At 42.8% G+C, this 21,150-nt stretch overlaps 1 protein-coding gene across 1 annotated transcript in view; it reads left to right on the plus strand.

The window, feature by feature from the left end:
• The window catches only part of Dgki (diacylglycerol kinase, iota), a 421,640-nt gene that overhangs the window by 154,283 nt on the left and 246,207 nt on the right, over positions 1-21,150 (plus strand). The window contains 1 exon segment of the mRNA XM_013505028.1: positions 4,902-4,997. Within this exon segment, the coding sequence (XP_013360482.1) occupies positions 4,902-4,997 (96 nt within the window).

Below are 21,150 nucleotides of genomic sequence, written 5' to 3' on the forward strand. Positions count from 1 at the left end.
CAGGTGCAAGGAAGTCTTAGGCAGGGGCTGGGGATTTAGCTCAGCAGCACAGCGCCTGCCTGGTAAGTGCAAGGTCGTGAGTTCGATTCCCGGTACCAGAAAAAAGACAAAAAAAAAAAAAAAAAAAAAAGTTTTAGGTAAAGGAGCATCAAATTGATTGAACTTGAAGTAAGAACTTCCTTAGCTAGCTTGAGAAGAAGCAAGGAGACCCTTGTAACTGCAAGTCATCCTTGGAGAAGTGTAACAGAAGATGAAGTAAAAGGAACAGGTAATCAGATAACTGAGGGGTAGGAGAAGAAATCAGAATGATACCCAAGGATCTGCAAAGTGGAGTAAGGAGCAACATGGGTCTTTCCTTTGCTACCAAAGTATGGGTAGCTATTGAAGAGCTTTGCGCAGAAGTGATTTGATCAGATTTACATTTCAATGACTTTGCTTGCTGTTTGGAAAACAGACCATGAGGAGTCCAGAGTAGAGCAGGGACACCAGCGTGGGTGTGGTTGTGCTGGGATAGTCCAAGCCAGAACTGTCAGTAGCAGCAGAACTAATGAGAAATGATGGGGTTTTAAGTAGGTTTGAAGCTGTGATAAATGAGATCACTATAGAAGGTGTGAGGAAGAGAGATACTCTGTCTAGAATGACTCCAAAATGTACAGCCTGTGCAGTCAGAATGGAAACGATGTTTACTGAAAGTTCAGGGAGCAGTTTTGAGGAAGAGCAAATCAAGGAGGTAGTCAAGAATTTTCGAGAGTGTGGAATTTTGAGGTGCTCCTTAGGTCTTTCAGTGGAGAATCTGGAAGAGAGTTTTTGTGTGTGTCTGAGGTTCGAAGGAGAGGTTTCTACTGCAGGAATAATTTTGGGAAGCGATAACTGCTTGAGATCGAACGCCATGGGGACTGAATGCATAACCTTAAGGGTCGAATGCTGATAGAGAAATGTGAGTGCTTTGTGCAGTACTCCAGTATCTAGAAACAAGGACCAGAGGGAAGAGCCAGTGAAGAAGGATGAAAAGGAGTGGCCACTGAGGAGCAAGAAGAGCAAAAGCCATAGAAGAAAGAGTCTCTAGCAGAAAGGACGAATCACCTCTGTCAAAGCTGTTGATCATGATGGAGAGTTAGCCATTGCACTCAGCCATACGAAGTCACTGGCGATCTTAACAAGAGTAGTTATAATGGAAGGCACAGGAAGAAAGCCTGATGGAATGGGGTTCAAGAAACAATGGAGATGTAATCATTTTGTATTGCGAGCATGTACTAATAAAGTCAAAACTAGAAGAAAACCAATGGAAGGTGAAAGATTTATACGATCTCAGGAGAAACCAGAGTCACCCAGTGGAATGGAAAGGAAGTAGAGGCAGAAAATAAGGAAAATTATTTGTTGAAATTTTCTAATAAAGGGGAATAATAAATAGAAATTGATATGTGAGTCAAGAAATCAATATATGTGTGTATATATATATATATATATATATATATATATATGTTTTCTTTATCCTTTATTTTTATGTAGAGTGGTGGTCATAATATATAGTAAATTTTGAATTTCATTTTTACTCACTTGACCTTATATCATACAGTTTTCCATGCTACCACTGTCCATGTTTGCACTTCTCGATGATAACTGTATTCTGTTTTGTGTATTGTCCTACTTCTTGTAACCATTCTCTTTTGAGCATTGACAATGTCTCTTTCCATAAAAATCTCACTGGGCTACCTCTGACTTCCTCTCTTTTCCTCTCTCACCTTCTCATTTTCCTGTGATTGTACAAGGTAGAGAAGTATCAAGTGTAACAGCGCTTCACTCAGATGAGTTCTAGAATCCGTTATCTGAAGATCTCAAAGAGGTAGGATATATTGGATTAATGGGTCCCGGAATCTCTAGCACATTAGAATTACCTTGGGAACTTTGGATAGTGCTGATGCTGAGGATCCGTTGACACACACTCTCTGGAAAGGCCCAGCTGTTTTTTAAACACTTGCCAGGTCACTACGGTATGCAGCCAGATCTGAGAACCAGTGTGCTAAGACCACTGTGGCAGCACAAAATAAAGTTTCCATCTCCCCCTTTCCCACTTTTCCTTCCAAAGGTCTGCCTCTTTTAAGTTAGGTTTCCCATCCCACAGTGAGGCAGGCTAATCTTAACAGTCCTGCTGTACCCAAGCCTCAGGCTAGACTGGCCAGCAAGCCTCTGGAAGGTTGCAGATGCTGTGCTATGTGGCAAAGAGCCACTGACTGAGGAGATTGCTTCCCAGCTGGGTGAGTTGGTGGGGTGTTTGCTAGTTTCTGACTCCCTGGTTTTGCCTGCTATTTCCTGCTTCCTTGACCTTCCAGACATAGCTCCTGCACATCCTAGATGGAAATTATCAATTTTTTAAAATTTACTTTTACCTATTGCAGCATTTCCTACTTCACTTTAAAATAGTTGTGAGGATTTTGCTTTGGTTCTTTCCTTAGTATTGGCTGCTGTTATGATGTGTTTAGTTTCTATCATCTCTAGTAGATTTGCCTCTGTGAATTACTGCATGGTCCAGTGTCTGGCACCAATGGTAAAGAATGAATGTCTGCTGAATGAATTAAAGAATAATAAAACAAAAAGGTCTTGCTTTGTATACTTGGGTATAAATTAAAATTGGATGAGAGCTGCGTGTGGTGGTGAACGCCTGTAATCACAGCACTTGGGAATCTGAGGCTGGAGGATTGTTGCGAGTTTGAGGTCAGCCTGGGCTACAAAGTGAGTTCAAGACCAGCCTGAACTACATAGTGAGACCCTGTCTCAAAAAGACCAAAGGAAAAAAGAATAAAGTTGGATGACAAGCTGGGTGATAAAGTTGGATGATAAGAATGTTTTGGATTGTGAAGATAGATTTCTTTAGGATACCTTGGGAACAAGTAGCTTTGTATTGTGTTTTGTAATATTGTCATCATCCATCACTATCTGAAAACTCTTAGGGTTCGTCTGCATGGCAATTCTTCTCTTTCCTGTTGTTCCACAAAATGAGATGAGCTCCTTTTCCACACTGACTTCTCTGAGCAAAGTGAAGATGATCTACTACAGAGAAAGGCTACCAGTAGGGTAGAGAGGGAAGTCTTAGAAGCGTCCATCCTTTGCCCTAGTGGGTCATGATTCTCATCCATGGTGCTTTCCTTTTAGAGATGGCATCTCATCTCCACCATGGCCCTTGACATTTGCACATCTCATCACTTTGCCCTACGCTTGCAGGCATAATTTTTGCTGTTTTAGGACTGACAATGCCTGCTTTGGGTGGCAGGCACCCAGCTCACAGGCCACGATACAGCCTTTGGGTACTTGCCTGAAAATATTTGCAGCTGTGTGCTCTGAAAGGGAAATGTATTCTCCCCAAATCTGAAAAAAAATGCATTTATTTTAAAACATAGGTGATAATTGGTCTCTGCTCCCAAAAAGAATTATTTGATTTGTATTTCTGCTTCTCTGTGTTAAGCTTCAGGATCCACAGGGCTATTCTGTAGACCCTTCGGGGGTGATTTATAGTAAGAGTGGCTCACATATAAAATGGATTTCTAAATTGCTTGGTTATCCTATAAAACTTTTGATTGAGCTCCTCTTTATGATAGTTTACTCAGGGTGCTAAAACAAAATACCATAGACTCGGTGGCTTACACAGAATGCTTTATTTTGTTGTACTTGTGCTTCTGAAGGCTTAGAGGTACAAGGTCAAGGTGCAGGCAGATTCAGCTCCTGGTGGGGGCCTCTCCCAGGTTACAGCCAGCCACTTTCTTGCCCTGTGCTTATATGGCTTTTTCTGGGCACGTGCACATGGAGAGAGGGAGATTTCCCCTATGCCATGAAAGATCCACCTTCATGACCCTCTTACTTCCCAAAGTCCCTAGCTGCTAACTCTACCACGTTGGGAGCTAGGTTTCAACACGTGAACTTTGAGGGAGCCACGGTTCAGTCCATAGCATGCTCCGTAAAAAGTAGCTACAAGTTCATATATTTCTGATGCATGAGTTAAAAACAAGAAAAACACTACTGTAAGATCTGTAGACTTGGTTTTATTCCTTCATGGTTAGTCTAAGACAATACTTTACCTAATATCTCACATGCCTTTTTAAGCAAATAAACAAGATAGGCCATCAATGACGTAAATCCCTCCTTTCCAAGGCAGTATACCTTAAGAAGGAAGGTGGAATTCCCTTCATCGTATTTTAAAGAACAAGTGTTTACTGCCTTTCTACAGCCACATGCTATTAGGCAGTAGAATTGTTGCTCATGGCATCATGCTTCATAGCAGCTCTCTTCACCATTAGCATTGGATATTTTTAGAAGCAATAAAGTTATTCAGTTAGAAAAATTTCTAATAATTGACTGTAAGGCTATTTAAACTTAATGAATGTTTGAATTAGTAGACGTTTATTTTGCTTTGAATACTCGGGGTTTAAGTTTTAAGAAGCTTCTGTCCTTAGAAATATGATTTGCTAATTGTTGATAAAAATAAATACTTTTCAAACAGTCTTACTTAAAATACTTTTACTCTGCCATCTTCCTTTTTAGCTAATTTGCCAAGTGAAGGCAAATTTTAATAGAATTTTTCACAGTTTTTATGGAGTTTGCAGAGTTGGGACTGGATGAATAAGGTTTTACATGGAACTATTTATATGGTTTGTTTCCCTCATTTGTTAAACATATGTTTTAATATTGACTGCACCCATGGATAAAGCAGCATAGACTTCATGTCTATTTTAGTTATAGCTCAAAGTTTTCCAAACATTTCTTTCCATTTGGAGAATTCAGTAGGATCAAGTCCAGTGGTACCTTGAGGGGTTCAGTAAAAAGTGTTTGAACTCCTTGGGGTCACTACCTGTCTTGCACCCCCTTATCCCTGAAGAGAGCACTGAAGTGGGTGGGTCTTTTCCTTGCAGGAGAATGCTGTGAATGGGGAGCACCTGTGGCTGGAGACCAACGTCTCGGGCGACCTCTGCTACCTGGGCGAGGAGAACTGCCAAGTCCGATTTGCAGTGAGTGTGGCCTCAGGCTCCCTCTCTGTCTTTCTGGGGGGGCAGCCTCCCTCTGAGGCCAGAGGGGTCACATGCCTGAATTTCCCAAGAGGGGTGTGAAAGAGCCTGTCCTTATGGGATGGAAAACTTCCTGGATGCTCTCAAGGTATACAGAGGGTTTATGTAATGAGTGTAATGAAGCAAACATGGCTTCCATGTTGTGGAGTTTAGTGGACTCAGGACTCAGGACTGATGTGCTGCTTTGAGATGATGCCCAGGGCTGGTTTGGAGTTGAGGAGAGGGTGAATATGAACGAGAGAGCATCACTGGTGGGGGGTAGGGGGCTTCAAGTCCTTGTGGAGGAATGAGCAGTGGTCCTGCGGTGTTGCAACTGGTGAGTAAAGTGAAAAGAACTCTCTTGGGGTCAGTGTAGCTTAGCAGATAATCCAGACTATGCTCTGGAGGATATAGACATAATCAGTCAAAAGTCATGTGAGTTAGAGTATCCTTTACTCATTAACATTCACTTTGTGCTCTAATTTAGAACAATCTGTTGAAAGTTTAAAATTCTTTACAGGTTGTATAAAGAAAACCTGGTGGCTATTCAGTAAATGATATAGGAAGTACACCTATAGTGTGGAGTCAATGAGCTTCTCAGTTTTGCTTGGTTTAAAAGGACTGCTCTAAAAACAAAGTGTAATGAGGGAACTTAGAATAGTAAACAATAAAGAAAAATGTATTTGGGGAAATGGGCATCATGATTTACATTATAGTACTTTAAAAATTTTCTTGGTATGTTTATTATGTATAAGGAAAATTTGGACCAAAGTATTAGACACTGAAATTGCAAGTAACTATGTTTTTGTTAATAATGAATAAATAGTAAATTGAGTTTTGTTAAAGCTTAGAGAAGAATATATATAGTCCCTAAGAACTTTTATCTGGCTACCTGAAAAGGCAAAGACCCAGAACTGAAATATTTTATATAGCTTTACCAGTTTTGACCCCTGGATATAGGTTTAGTGTCTAAATATAGATTTTGTTTGGGAAAACATCAAGGTGTTTTGGAGACCAGGGTTTGAGTGAAGTCAGAGTAGTGAAAACTCAGGGAAGGACCCGGATGAAGGGCTACGGATTTGGAGTTACTTAAATTGGATTTGAACTTCAATGTCGCTACTGTGTGACGCTGAGAATTTGTGACCTTTGGTCCTTCGGCATCTTCTAGATAAAAAACAGAGTCCAATTAAATTAGTTTTAGTTTTGCTTCTCCACTCAGGTCTGTAATTAATCATTTACATGTCTTCTGATTTTGTAAATTCGGTTCATTTAGATATCAGTATTTCAACTTTATACATATGTGTTTTTAATTAGAGTATAATTGCATGGAATTTGATTGAATTAACCACATCCACGAGAAAGTCAATTGTTTGGACTAAGATGCTATAAATAACGAATCAACATTATGTCTTAGTTAATTGGATAAACACCGGCCTTGAGATATCAGATAATGTGAAATGGAACAAAATGAAAGGCAGTCTACCTGTGTATATACCTTATACTCATCCTGCTGCTAACTTCTTACAGCGTTCGGCTCTGTCTACAAATTGGCCCCTCTAGTCATTTTCTGATAGTCTTTTGGGATAGCCACATGTCACTTCTCCTAACGAATATATGAATAGCTACACATATCCTCCTTATATCCCGCGCCGCTAACTGGCCCTGCTATCCACTGATTGTTATTTGGTCACTGTACCTGGAAGCCAGGAGTTAACAACAGAGAAAGTAAAGTGCATTTTAGGCAGGAGTATTAGGAGACTAGAGTATGGAAATTTTATATCCTGGGGCCTTCGTCCTAATTTCCCCCCATCTCCTAGGCCCTGCTGACTCAGTTTATAAAACATCTGGAACATGAAGAGCTTTGCTCCAAAAGATGTTGATTAATCAAGAGAGTACGTCAGTGAGGAAGAGGAATACCTCCTCCTGTTTCTTCATTATTATAAGCTGCTTAAGGCTCAGTCTGTTCCTCGGTCAGATGGGAAAATACTGTCTGAGGATTCCATGAGGTAATGACTGGAAAGGGCTATCTTGGCCCAGTAACAGGTATAATAAGTTAAAAGAAATAACTAGGAATGGATGGGAATGGACAGGTTACAGAAGGTCTACCAGTTGCCAATCAAGAGATGGAGACAGAAGCAGAGCCTGCCAAACGAAAACAACTCTGAGAAGTCAACACCAAGTGTGATTTTTTTAAAAAAATTTTTTGGTTTTGTTTTTTTTCCAGTACCGGGAATCAAACTCCCGACCTCATGCTTGCCAGGCAGGCGCTGTGCTGCTGAGCTAAATCCCCAGCCTTCACCTGTGATTTAAATATCAGACCTTTATGAAATGGTCATACTTCCTGCCAGCTAGTTTAGGCTGACACAGGTAGTCTCCTGATCAGCTGGCAAGAGAGCCAGTTTATGTGCCTGATCAAATCGGCAGCGTGTGGTAAAGGCTTTGGAAATCCGCCAGCCCTCTCTCCCTTCCTTGTACCATGTGTTCCCGCTTGGGTGTCGTGTTTTAGAAGAGACACTGACAAGCCTCAGAGGACCCACAGGAACATGCCCAAAGTGCCTTGGGATGTGGAGCCTTGTTGTGAAGAAAAATTCAATCACAGGGGCTATAGCTCCTTCTAAAGGAGTGAAAGTAGAGTGAGGTCTTCCAGTATTGGAAGAGCTGCTGTAAAGAAGAGAGAGCTGACTTTCTGCCTGTTTTTAGGTAGATGGAACCAAGTCACAGGCCTAGAAGTCATTGACGGTAGTGGTGGATCTCACTGTGTGCTGCAGATAACCATCACCCAAGACACTGAACAATGCAAATTACTGTTTCTGTCCTTGCTCCAAATGCTGACTTAGTCACATACACAGTTAGACTTGAAAATCTGTGATTTTTAACAAGCATATAAAATATTCTGGTGCAGTTGGCCCACAAACCTAACTTTGAGAGATACTGTAGTATAAATACCTTAACACAGAGCTGCCCAATGAGGGAACAAAATCCCTGGAGAGATGGGCTTGAAGGGTGTGCTCGTGGATGACTTGGATGGCCATATTCCAAGGATGCTGGTGAGGAAGATGTGTATCTGCTTTGGGCAAGAGTTCGATCAATGTCCATTTCCTCACTGCCCATGCTGCCAGGCCCCGCCTGTCCAGGCTTCATTTGGTGCATGTGTCTACACATGCGTGTAGGAATGTCTCTGCCACATGTAAAATCAGCTGCATAATGTGGGTTATTTCTGTAGGGCTGAGTTCCTCTGGGTGCACATACTTGGCTGAAGATCTCTGTGTACCCCATCATCACAGCATGGATTCCATCAGAGAGCCCACTTCACAGGGCGTTTGTCAAAGTTAACTAGCTGTCAGTCTCAACACTCTCTGAAGCTCGCTGGTGCTGCGTCCTCAGCCCACACACCCTAAGAAAGTCAGAATGTTACATCTGAAGCAATGTATAGCAAAATAAATGTCCCTAAACAAGAGTGGCCCTCACTGGGGTTTCATTTCAGGGCTTTCTGTATGTAATCAGGTTGGGAAACTTATCTTTCTACTCCAGTTTCTTTATTTTTTCCATCATTTCTCCTTTCCAGACTAACTTGAGAAGTATTCCTGATTAGAGAATAAATTTAATCCCACTAACTATCTGCTCACAGATGTTCTACGGTATTTAATGTTGCTGCCGGAGACCTGAAGAAGAAGAAGGGGTTCAAAGGTCACGCATTCAGCACTGAGGCTTCGGTGCAAGCTCTTCTCTAACAGTCCTCCGTCCCCCGAAGTCACTGACTTGCTTTCAGTTCCTGCCAGTATCAGCTCCTAAATATTAATCTATAAGGCAGCGAGAAGCCCTAGATTCCCAGGACAGCAGTTTTAAATGGATGCTCCCATGTTCCTGTAAGCTATGGTAGCTATCTCAGTATCTACGATGTAACTCGTGTCCCCCTTATTAGCGGTCTTGTTATTAGCCTTATTATTAGCAGTCATTGTCACCTTTTAAATGGTCTTGTTTAGACAGCACATTATAGGATCACCTCATAAGTATGCAGACATTTATCCTGTGCTTGTGGTTCAGGAAACAAGGAGACACACACCACCCACTACATCCTTCCCATTCTTCCCTGGCTCGTTCTGTTTGGTGCTTATACAAGGTTCATGAGTGCGTTTCCCCTCCACTGGTCTTGCTCCTGCTTCTGAGTTTGCTTATGTTTCCTGCCCACTTAAAATGTTCTCCTCCCCCAATTCCAGTTATGTAGCTCGTAGGTGCTTTCAGAACTGAGCTCCAGCCCCATTTCCGTGAAGCTTCCTCCGTCTACTTCAACCCACACTAATCTCTTCCTTCTCTTAAGTCCACGTGACATTGCTTTGCTAAAATGCGGTAAGGAGTGAAAGGCTCATCTTTGGTGGTGGACTTTCTCCCTCTTCCCCCGTGCATGCTGTCTGTAGTTTGCTCAGACGCCTGCATGTAGTACCTGGTTATGGTAATGATGACAGTTACGCAGTCTTCCAAAGTGGTGCCTCAAAAGAAATGAGAATATAATGCATAAACTATGTATGCATGCTTCCTTGGCAATATTGTTGTTCAATTCTAAGCTGCAGATAAAATATATAAACCCGCTATTTATGTTCTAAGTGATCTTTGATGTATTATTTCACCTCTATTGGTTTTGGTTTCCAGATTTAAAATATGATTATTAAAATCAACCTCAGCGATTCTCATTTCTGAAGGAGCATTACTCATATTTTGCTTTTTAATTCTATTTTTTTTTAAAAGTATTGTCTCCTAGGTGGATCTGCCACATCAGAATTGCTAGTGTGTAGAATGGGCACAGATATGTTTCAAAATCTAACGAGACATCTATACAGAAATTTTGTTCACCGTGATGGTAGACAGCCTCTGATCAAATTCATGAAGAGTGTCGGGAATGGAGAACTGGCCTGGGCTTTACATCTGGCAGAAAGTAGCAGTCATAGATTGAATTGTGGACTTGAAAAAGATGTGCTGACTTACAGTGCCAGGACCATGGGATGGACCTTGGAGTGGTGCATCTGTAATGAGAGAATGGCCAGGATTGCTGGCTATCCTTGCGGAAGCTCCTCATGGCGTGGGAATGTCTCCTTCACAGCCCTCAGAAGCAACCATATGGCCATCTGGATGTCGAATGCTAGCCTCCTGGCCTGTGAAAAGATACATTTCTGTTGTTTTAGGCCATTGAACCTGTCGTACTTCGTGAGGGCAGCGCTAGGAGACTAATGTAGTAGTCACTCTGAAGTGAGTTACCTTCCCTACCCACAGACACCTCCACGATCACGCAGGCTCATGGGTGCATACCTGCAGAGGTGCCTCTGAAACAGTCTTGTGTACTGTGGTGGAGAAGCCCTTGGTTTCTGGGAAAGTGGGCAGATAGGCAGGTAGGTGTCAGGAGCTTGGAGCTTCAGGGAAAGGATAAATAGCTGGTTAAAGGAGAGAGAGAGCAAGAGAGAGTGCGCACGAGAGAGTCACCACAGGAGAGGAAAAAAGGAACTGTCAGACTTCAGAATCTGTTACCAGATATAGCTTCTCTATTTTTAAATATGCTTATGTCACCTTTTATTGGGGGCAGACTAACAGGTACTGTTTTCCTTTTGTTATTGTTTTGTTTATGCATTTTGTCTTTGTCTTTTCTTTGTGAGTAACATTTAGCAGAAAAGACTGATCTCTCCAGACTTGAAAACGCCTGACTTGAGTTCTAAGGTGTCTTCCAATGTGGCTTAAAGTTTGAAAAACATAGTTTCACTGAGAAAGCGAATGAATTGCACTGCAGAGGCCGTGTGATACGAGGCTCAACCCAGTGGGGAGTGGGGAGCTCCTGGATCTAGAGATGAAAAGATCTGGATAAAAATCCTAGTGAGACTTTGCTTTTCTAAGTCTTGGGTTCTTCTGTAGGATAGTGATAGTTATTTCTACTTTTAGAATTGGTAGAAGGATAAATTAATTGCCAAATGTTCATATTTTCCCTTCTTCTGTTCCTACTTATAGTTCAGTGTCTTTACACTGATTAGCAGTGTGGTTGGACTCTGGATTTAACAAGGCCTGTGTTTGCGATGATTCTGACTGTCTGCAACACTAGTGCTTCCACTTTCACCTGTCATTTTCCTCCTGTCTTTTACATCCGTGGTCACTCTGGATCATGGGTTGGCACAACTGAGAGGGACAATTCAAAGTAACCTGGGCTTTGTCTTCTTTTGGTGGGTAGGAAGCCTCACTGTTGCGTGTACTGGGAGATCACGGCATCTGCCCATGGGATGCTGGCTGTGGTCTTGGCTTCCTAGAAGAATCTGGGAAGAAAAGTGCAGGGCAGTGGCTGTTTGCCCTATTTGAAGGCGACCATCATCTTTATGCTGTTTGCAAATGAAAGTGAGGCTGGGCCTGGGTCCACGCTGTCTGTTTCATCTCAGGAAGATCAGAGCACTGGGCAGCAGCTTGCGCAAATGCTGGTGCCTGCACATCTTGTGTTGTGAGCAACAAGAAGAGAGCATCAGAGCCCAGTATGTGTTGCTGGGGATTCACTGCCCATCTGTGTATTTGGGTCTAGCAGGTACACATCACAGAACACCAGCACTGAACTCAGAATGTACCAAGATTCCTGCATGTGCTCCTGTTCTGTTGTCCGGCCTGGCAGATTGGCGATCTACACCCCAGATGGCAGCTTGGCTGAGCTGGGTGCAGGCTGTCAGAGGGAGCTGCATGTGTGCAGTAAAGCCCAGGAGGCAGAGCCAGCTCTCCGAGTTGTTTGGGTGCCAGCCTGAAGACAACACATCCAGGGAGCTGCCATGGCCGCTGTCTGCCAGAGGCCTGTCCTACCATGAGGATACTGAAGAGCTAATGAGTCAAAATGACTCAGGGAAAGAGTTAGCATCAATGATAGTTTACACAAAGAATTTTCACGGGCAGAGTCCCTGATACTGACTTCCTAGTCAGCGGATATGGGTGCAGGAGGGGAGAGAAGTCTTCTGCAGGTGAAATGATGTTCGCTTCTGGCCTGGTAGTTGGACTTTTCCATGAGATCATCCATGCACACATTTAGAATAGTGTGCGGCTCATGGAAGGCCCTTGGGACATGTTAGCCATCATTACATAGGAACACTGTGTGTATTAAAGGAAAATACACAGTTCTGCCCACTTCATACAGTGAAGACAGCGATAGGTCATATTGGACATGAAGTTTCGGGGTCGTTAAGATTCTATCTAAGGTTCACTCTTAGGTAACAGAATCTGGGTGACCTGGATCTAGGTGACCTGGATCCACAGTAGCATTACCTGCTTGCACAGTCCATTTCCCCCCAAATTATATTCTAGAGAACGCTAAACCCCTATAAAAATAATATGAGGTATTATTCAGAGAAAGGGACTTGTGGTCATAATTTGAGAAAACACTGAACCCCTTTAATATACAAACAGATTTTGTGACACTCGAAGGATATGAGTATGTGGGTTTCCTACTGCTTTTCCAAGGAGCGGGGAATTTTTCCTCAGAAGACCCATTCTCATCTTGTGGATCTCAGTATTCAGTGGAAAACTATGTGTGACATACTACACAATGCTTTGCAGTTTTCTTGGGACTCTCACTCATCTCTGATCTATAGCCATGATCCTGTGGATCAGAGCAGGCAATTCATCCCTGCCTAAATGTGAAGAGAAGAAACGTTACAAAAGCTTAGTCACGGTTCAGAGTTTTCTAACTTTTTTTTTTTTTTGCATCTTTGTGCAGATCTTTTGCGTTTATATTAAACTTTTACACTGAACCAAACGTGTGTTTCATTCACAAGTGATTGAGCCTCTGGCAATAATTGTCATCTCTTTTGAAATAACTTCAGATCGAGGCTACACTCGTGTGTTTGTGTGAGGGCGTGTGTTTGTGTAACACATGCTGTTGACATTTAGTATTGTGTGGTCCCGTTAAGAATAAAGATGTTTGCATCTGAGTGGGCACAGAATTTGCATGTCACCTAGGCGATCCCCAGGTGCACAGAACCTCTTTCGCTTCTTCCTGTGTTTCCCAGTGCCGGGGACCAGCGTGGCAGTTTAAGCAATGTTCTTGTTGCTCAAGGATGCTTAATCTTAGCAAAGCATTATTTGCTTCAGCAGTTAACGGCAACTCGTACTAGCCTGTACAGTTGACATTGTCTGCTTTTTAGGAATCTTTTGTTGCTGTTCCCTGCCTCATATACCAGTCAGGTACATATTATAGAAGGAAATGATTTGAAAACACGAAGAAATGAAAAGCTGGCCTAGATATCTTCATTTAAGAAAGAATTGGCCCTGATGAAGGATTTGGGCTTTAGAATCAAATGACCGGGCTTGAATCCAGGCTCTGAGATTTCCAAGCTTTGCATTGGTAGCATTGGTTGCTGTCTTGGTCTCTTTGAGCCTGACTTTCACATCTGTAAGTGGTGGGTAGTAATGTGCTTCTTATTATTGTTTGAGAGTTAAATAAGACAATGCATATATAACAGCAGCATGGACAATCATAAACAAATAAATATCAATCTCTATAATTATTCTGCTTCGAATGAAAGAAGAATAGTTCCAAGACACTATCCCGAAAGAGAACTCAGAACACTAGGTTTGGAGAAGTGTAGAAACACCTGTTAGGTCTCTCGTCTCATTGAGGAAAATTGAAGAGAGAACCCTGGGAGGTAAAGCAATGAGCCCTACCAGGTCAGGTCACCCTGTCCTTGAGTCTGTTCCTCCCCCAGATCTCCCCATCTTTTCTAGTGTACACCACTATCCTTTAAAGAATACCTGCTTCCTTATTTACGTGTCTGTCTCTATGACGAGAATATAACTTGCGCACAGCACAGAGATATTGTCTATTCCGCAGTGTCTCAAATCCTCAACACTAAGAACAAGTGGCCGCATTGAATAGTTACCCTGTGAGTTTTCATTAAAAGAATAAATGAGTTCTGGGATGGGACTGTTGAGAGACACATCCACGTTCAGACACTTGCTAATGGGCCAACCCTGCTATGTAAATATAACCAGGATATTTGCATTCCTGACGTATTTTTAAGGTTTTCGAGAGGAAGATTTCACACTCACTGCCCGCAGACTGTTGAGAGGGGTGAAGCCCTGTTTCCCAGTGCCATGCCCTCTGAAACTCATTTGGTTTGATTTGCATGGGGAGCAGAGACTGACTTTCACCATCTTCACACTGGTGGTCATGATACATTTGTTATTAGTCCATGACTATGGGGGTTTCATGAAAACCGACCAAATAAAGCAACTGTGTCCAACCTCCCATTTCTTGTCTATTCTCTTGAGTCTTGGTCCCTAATCCACCAGTAGCAAAGAAAGAAAGAGAAAAGTAGGAAGAGGTAAGGAGGAATGGGCCTCAGCTCCATTCTTAGCTGGGCTTCCTTGGGCAGATTGCTCCATCTCACAGAGCCTGAGTTCTCTCAGTTGTAAAGTGGGGAAATGGTACTTGGTCAGACTATAGGGGCTGTGTTTATAGTATACATAATGGCACCTTCTAGTAAGGCCCTATCTGTGGTAATGATGCCTTCATTAAAACACAGTGGGTAGATGTGTGTGTGTGTGTGTGTGTGTGTGTGTGTGTGTAAACAACATAACCTACTGGAAATGCAGTACAGGATGAACCAGGACTGCAATGTTGATCTTCTTGGGTTAAATTGAAAAGGAGACTCTGTCTTAATTAGGTCACCAATACCATGGGATATGGTAAATGGCTTATTTATCATAGTGCAACAGCGCTTCTTAAATAGATTAATATTCTGTCTGAAAGCAAATGCCTCTTTTGGTTGGAAAATATTTAATTATGAACTTTACAAAAACAAGTCCATCCATTTGCACAAAGTAAGCCAATAAAAGAACGTATCAGGATTCATGATACTAGTAAGATGGCACAAATAGTACCATCATTGCTGCAAAGATCAAGGGCAATGTTTGGTATCTTTCAATTTATATTAAGCCTCAGATCTCTGTTATGCCCATGATATACTACTCGAGAACCAGAGTGAGCCAGAGACATCTTCTGATACCATCTCCTGTTAATATGTTTTCATGATGACTTGTGTAATGTCTCTAGCCCTTCCTCATCCACATTTATCTGCTTGAAATTTGTGAATATACATATATTTGTGTGTGTACGACTCTGATTATGAATGTCCATATAGTGGAATCTGTGTGCTTATAATCCTAGTTATATACATCTTTATACATGTACTAATAATTCAATTAATCTGTTGTATAATTGATTTCAATTTTGATCCACTAATACAAATCAAACTTTGAAGACAGTTTAAAAATCTTACATAAAGCAGCCACAAAAGCAATTGGAGCGAAGCCTGGTGATGCACACCTGTAATTCCAGCATTTAGGAGGGTAGGATAGGAGGATTGCTTTGTGCTTGAGGCCAGCCTGGGTGGGCTGCATACGGAGACCCCGTCTCAAAAAGACAAAAATAAATAAATAAATTAATTAATTAATGAAAAAAGCAACTGGAAACACCCAGAGATGGGTAGATTGCGTATGATAAAGTTATAACTAGTGGCTGGCCATAGTTGTATAATGTAAGCCCTGCTGACCCCAAAGCTGCAAGGCATAGAGAAATAATTGTGAAAAAGATACAAAAGACAAGCATGACAAAGAGGGTGGGGAAAAATAAAGGCTGAGAGGAACAGAGTAGTACAGTTAATAATAATAATAATGAAATTTAAAGTGTTTGTGTAAAATGAGAACCTGGAAAGGGACATAGAATTATGGATGTTTGAAGTTTTGGGTTAATTATGCTGAAATCCCCTTGAATGCACTGTCACCAGGCAAGAGGAGGTGGAAGGAATTTCTGAGTGCAGCCCCCCCAGGGCCACTCAGTGAAAGGCTAAACTAGGTATCATACCTGTAGTAGTTTTTCATTTCTGTGACAAATACCTGGCTTAAACAGCTTACAGGAAGAAAGACTTATTTTGGCTGTTGGTTTCAGAGGTTTTGATTCCTCATTAACTGGACACATTGCTTTAGGCTTTTGGTAAAGTAGAAGCATCATGGGCCGGAAGGGTGTAGTGGAAAAAGCCTGCTCACTTCATGGCAGCAAGGAAGCAGACTGAGAAAAGGAAACTGTCCAAGGAGAGGCATGCTGTTAAAGTCACATCCCTAGAGACCCACTTTCTCCAACTACAGCAACCTCCTAGTACAGTAACTCAGTCAGCTATGAGCTCGTCAGTGAGTGAACTCCTTGGTCCAATCACCTCTCTTGGCCTTTCTTAATCTGTCCAATCACCTCTCTTGGCCTTTCTTAATCCAGTGAAGTTGATGATCAAGATTAATGGTCAGAATACCATTCATTCATCTCTGAGTCCATCACTCTGCTAGTATCCTTTTACTCCACGGTGTCAAGTCATACAAATTTATCAAGCCATTTACTATAATTCTCAAAAGGAACTGCTGAATATATATTTATTTCGTGTCTCAACCTGAACGTTATGTAGACATCTAAAAGTCCACTGTGGTGTGCAGCAGTTACCCAATTGGGTCCCAAGTTAGAGACTTCTCCTAAGAGTCATGTCTTGTCTTTCTGTTGAAGTCCTTCAGCGTAACCTTGTACAGTCACACGCCACATAATGATGAAGGTAGCTGCTGAGAAATGAGTCTGTAGGTGATTTCAGTATTGTGCAGAGATCGTAGCATGCATAAGCTACACAAAGTTAAATGGTGTGGCCTGTTACACACCAAGGCTATGTGGGACATCACAGCATATATATGTGTGTGCATGGTTCATTGTTGGCCAGAATGTCACTCTGCAATCCATGAGTGTGACTCACTTTTTCTTCATTAATTAAAAGAATTACATCTAGGAGCATAGGTCACTGTTAAACCATTCTTAAAGAGTGTGATTAGTATAAATTTTAATGTAGGCAAAAATTATTGCAATATAGACATGTATTGTACCCACCACCCTACTTACAAAGAATCCTGCACTGCCCCGACCATAGTTTTCCACAGTGCTGATTTAATTAATGTTCCATGCATGATGAGGTATTTCCTTTATAATGAACTCTAGTTTAGAGCCAATATGATTCTAGTCACTCGGTCCCTGACAAACTGTTTCCCAGTGAGTTCCATTTGGCTGGTTCTCAGGAGGAGGAAAGGTTTCCGTATATCTTTTTAGTTCTCATATTCAGCTCACAAAGTCCTCTACTCCTTTTGGCCTTCTGCTCTAAGATATTCTTTTTCTCTTCAGATGAAGAAAATATAAAACATACTGGCCTTTGGGGAAACACAACCTTTCTCATTTGTGTCCAGGCAATTCCTGGAAGGCACATTTCTCCCTTTTCTCTGAAGGTCTCAAGAAGCTGTGGTATTGACCCTTTTGCACATCAGCTCAGATGGGGTCTTGGCTTAGCTTCGAGATTTACCTGTTTATCTGAGGTTACTCAGGAAGACAAACATTTCACATGTTGAGTTCTTCAGAAGATGTGTTTCTTAGAACAGAACAAAACACACTATTGTAAGAACATACTGAATGGCATTGATTACAGTACTTAGAGGCAATTCGAGCCATAAATCATAGGAGACGGCTATATGTGCAGTCAGCCAGGCATATGCCTGCAGCAAAGTTGATAAAAGTGTAGGACCGAGGCCACCCATGACTGTTGATTACTTTATTAAAAAACATAAGGCTGAAGGGTAAGAAACTCAAGTTAATCTTAGTAGAGACATGTGATCCAAAGAGGGGTACATGCTCTTAGTCACTGCTGTAGTTGGATCTGAAATGTCCCCCAAAGAGTCATGGGTTGGAGGCTTGTTCCCTAGCTCATGGTGGGGTGGGCAGGTAGGGGAACCTTTAGAAGTTGGGGACTAGTGGGATGAAATTAGGTCATTGCCCTTAAAGGGGACACTGGGGACCGGGGTCTCTTCCTATCTGCTCTTTTTTCCTTCCTAGTTACCGTGAGGTGAACAGATCTGTGCTCAATGCTCTCACACCATGATATACTGTGCCATCATAGCCTAAAGAAAGAGGCCCAGCTGACCATGGACTGAAACCTCTGAAGCCGTGAGCCAGAATAAATCTTTTCCCTGTAAAATTGATCATCTCATGTATTTCATCACAGTGGCAGAAACCTGACGAACACAGTCACTCTTGCATCTCTACCTTTCTGTTCTGTTCTAATCTCATTGCTTCCGTTCAAGCCTGAGTCAAATCACCTACGATGTGAATTATCATTGTGGTCTTTCACAACTGACTCTCTTTCAGAAACAAAGCCAACAGCTCAGTGATAACCTACAAGACCCCACACAATTTAGCTTGCCATTGTTGTTTGCCTTCATCCCTACCCAGGGTACTCCATTCCCTGACACTGGCACTGTGACCACTCTTCAAATATCCCAGTGTCCTCATGTCCCCAAGCATCCCACTTGCTGCTCCGCAAACTTGAAATGCTTTTACCTCAGTCATCTACACAATGGCCTCCCTAGCTTGCTGAGGATGTTTGTCAAGATAGACCTTTTCAGTGTAGGTTTTCAGAGGTAACCTTCCCCTACTCCCGATCTTCCTCATCTCTCAGTCTTCCCTTGATTTTCTCTGTAGACTATTATGTTTATATTTACCTGTTTTATTTATTGTCTGTCTCTCACAGGAGAATATATGCTCTATGAGATTAAAAAAAAATTACTGCTGTGTTCACTGCTTAGTGCCCGCTGTAGGGTAGACACTCATATTTATTGGCTCACTGAATTAATAAATTACCCGTCTCATTTTCTCTCATCTTCCCCTCTGCTTAGAGGTAGTGCTGCACACCGCTACTCAACTAAATGGCTAGTTTGGTCCCTTATCACCTATTATATTACAACTTGTCTTTCTTATCTTCATTTAGGGCCTGTAAGAGGCCATTCCAGTCTGCTTCATCACACTGTCTGAGTCACCTCCCCAGCTTCTTCTGGCGGGGAGGAGTGGGGGAACAGTTCTCGCTGTTTTCCCTCACTGCACAATTGCTGTCAAAGTAAATCTCTCAAGTTTTAAGTAGCCTGCACATACATGGGGAATCCCATGAACAGCAGTAACACAGACATCGTGTTCTTAACTCCGCCCATTTAGGGAAGCCCTCGGTTCTCTGCAAAAGAGCCTTCCTACCGGGTGCTCCTGCAAACCCAGATGACATCTTATTTGTGATCCTAGACACAGTTGTTCGCCTGCAGTGCTGCCTCCATCCTATGTTCCCCTGTTGTCTGGATAGTTTGATCCCCAAACAGTGTCAGGAGCCTCATCCTTGCTTCCTTTGGGGTTGCCCATCAGGGGACGCCTGTGTCCTAGTAGGGTTTTGACTTCCAGTCTCTCCATAGCCACTCTGTGAGGGCAGAAATGGGCATAAAGCCCTCCTCTGCCAGCCTTTCCTCCCCATCTTGCTTCCTAAAATGTCTGTGTCATGCAGTGTTCTTGGTGTTAGAGTATAACAGTGCCACAGAACACAGGAGAATCTCCACCTGTTTGCAACTCCATGGTTTTTAGCTCCTAGGCCTCTTGGAAATAGTTGAATTTTGCCAGTTCTGATGCAGCCTTGTGACACAGCTCTCTAGCTTCCTTACACAGCCAGTGCACCCACTCCTTACACCTGTGAGGTACACAGCACCTGGGAGGCCCAGGGCATCTGCACACGATCAGACCTCCACACTCAACCGCCAAACCTTGCGTCTAACAACTCATGCAAATGGACACCTGTGGAACCAGAAACTCTCTGCCCATGGCAGAGGTGCCAAAGGTAGTCTCAATTCCTTTTAGAAGAAGGTATCAGGGGCTGGGGATTTAGTTCAGCAGCACAGCACTTGCCTGGCAGGCGCAAGGTCGTGAGTTCCATTGCCGGTACCAGGAAAAAAAAAAAAAAATAGAAGAAGGTATCAGTGCTCGGTAACGAACGACACTTTGGATCCTCTTCTTGCTAGAATGTCTTTGATTTCTCAAATGTAAATGCTCTTTTGAGGTGCTGAGGACGGAACACTGCATTTTGTGTATGCTAGGCAAGCGCTGTACCTCTGAGCCATACCCGCAGCCCTTATGATTTTTGTTTTGAGACAAGGGCTCACTCAGTTGTCCAGGCTGCCTCAGTCTCCCGTGTAACTTGAGTTACAGGCATGCACCACCACATTCAATAACTGTGCATCTCTTTCAGGATTAAGTTCAAGAATTTGCTTTTTCTTCTAAGTCCTTAATGACTCAGCCTCTGCAATCTACTCTCCTCGAATCCTGGCTTTCATTTGTCGAGCTGTTCCTTCAGCATTTGGCTGTGTTAAAAGATCTCTCCTCTCAAGTCCCTCTTGTCTCCTCCAGTGGCTCACAAGCTTTGCCCAGAAAGTCCGAAGCCTCTTTTTCTTTTTGTATCCTGCATTGCTTTATGCACACAGTGATGGTTAGAATGAGCTGTTGACTTAATTGCCATACATATGTTTGGAAAAGTCCGTGGTTAGCAGGTTGCTCCTGACACATGGTAAGTCCACATGTAGGACATCTGACACCCCCATGATTGCAGACAGCACACAGGCTCAGGTGTGATAGCATTAGGGGAGCACGACGTAAGTGTCTTGGTGCACACACTTGCAAAGATCCTACACCTACCTTTGAGTTGCTTTTGCCTTCAGATAGTCTCAGGTACCTTGGGCTTTGTCGATGGTGGAGACCTGTTTCATGAGGACTCAGCCTTGCCCAAGTCCTTGTCTGTGCAGAGGGCATGGCACAGACACATGGGTGTTGACAAACGAAGGCTGCCTCTCTAGCGTGGGCCAGCACTGCTCAGGCAGAGGACTGGGACCCTCCAGCACAGAGCTGGTCTGCTGCAGCCAACCCTCTAAGGAGCCCTGAGTTCCCACTGGGTCACAGGCTCCTCTGGACACGTGCATCTTTGCTTCTTGGTCAGAGAGCATGAGCTCCTCTTGTCACGGACTTTGTGATCTCCTGAGGACCTCTCACAGGGCACGCTGGAACTTCAGTGGCTGCCCTCCTGATGTGTCCGAAATGTCCTGACATCTGTCGGGGGACAACCAGAGCCAACGTGAGCGATGGGAGACTGGACTTAAGCTCTGAAATCACATGGCTGGAACTTTTCAGATAATGTCATTCCTCATTTTTCCTAATAGCAATTTACAGATTGCATGCCAGGCT

Source organism: Chinchilla lanigera, unplaced genomic scaffold (genome assembly GCF_000276665.1).
Source record: "Chinchilla lanigera isolate Chin_1 unplaced genomic scaffold, ChiLan1.0 scaffold00093, whole genome shotgun sequence".
NCBI classification, from domain to species: Eukaryota; Metazoa; Chordata; class Mammalia; order Rodentia; family Chinchillidae; genus Chinchilla; species Chinchilla lanigera.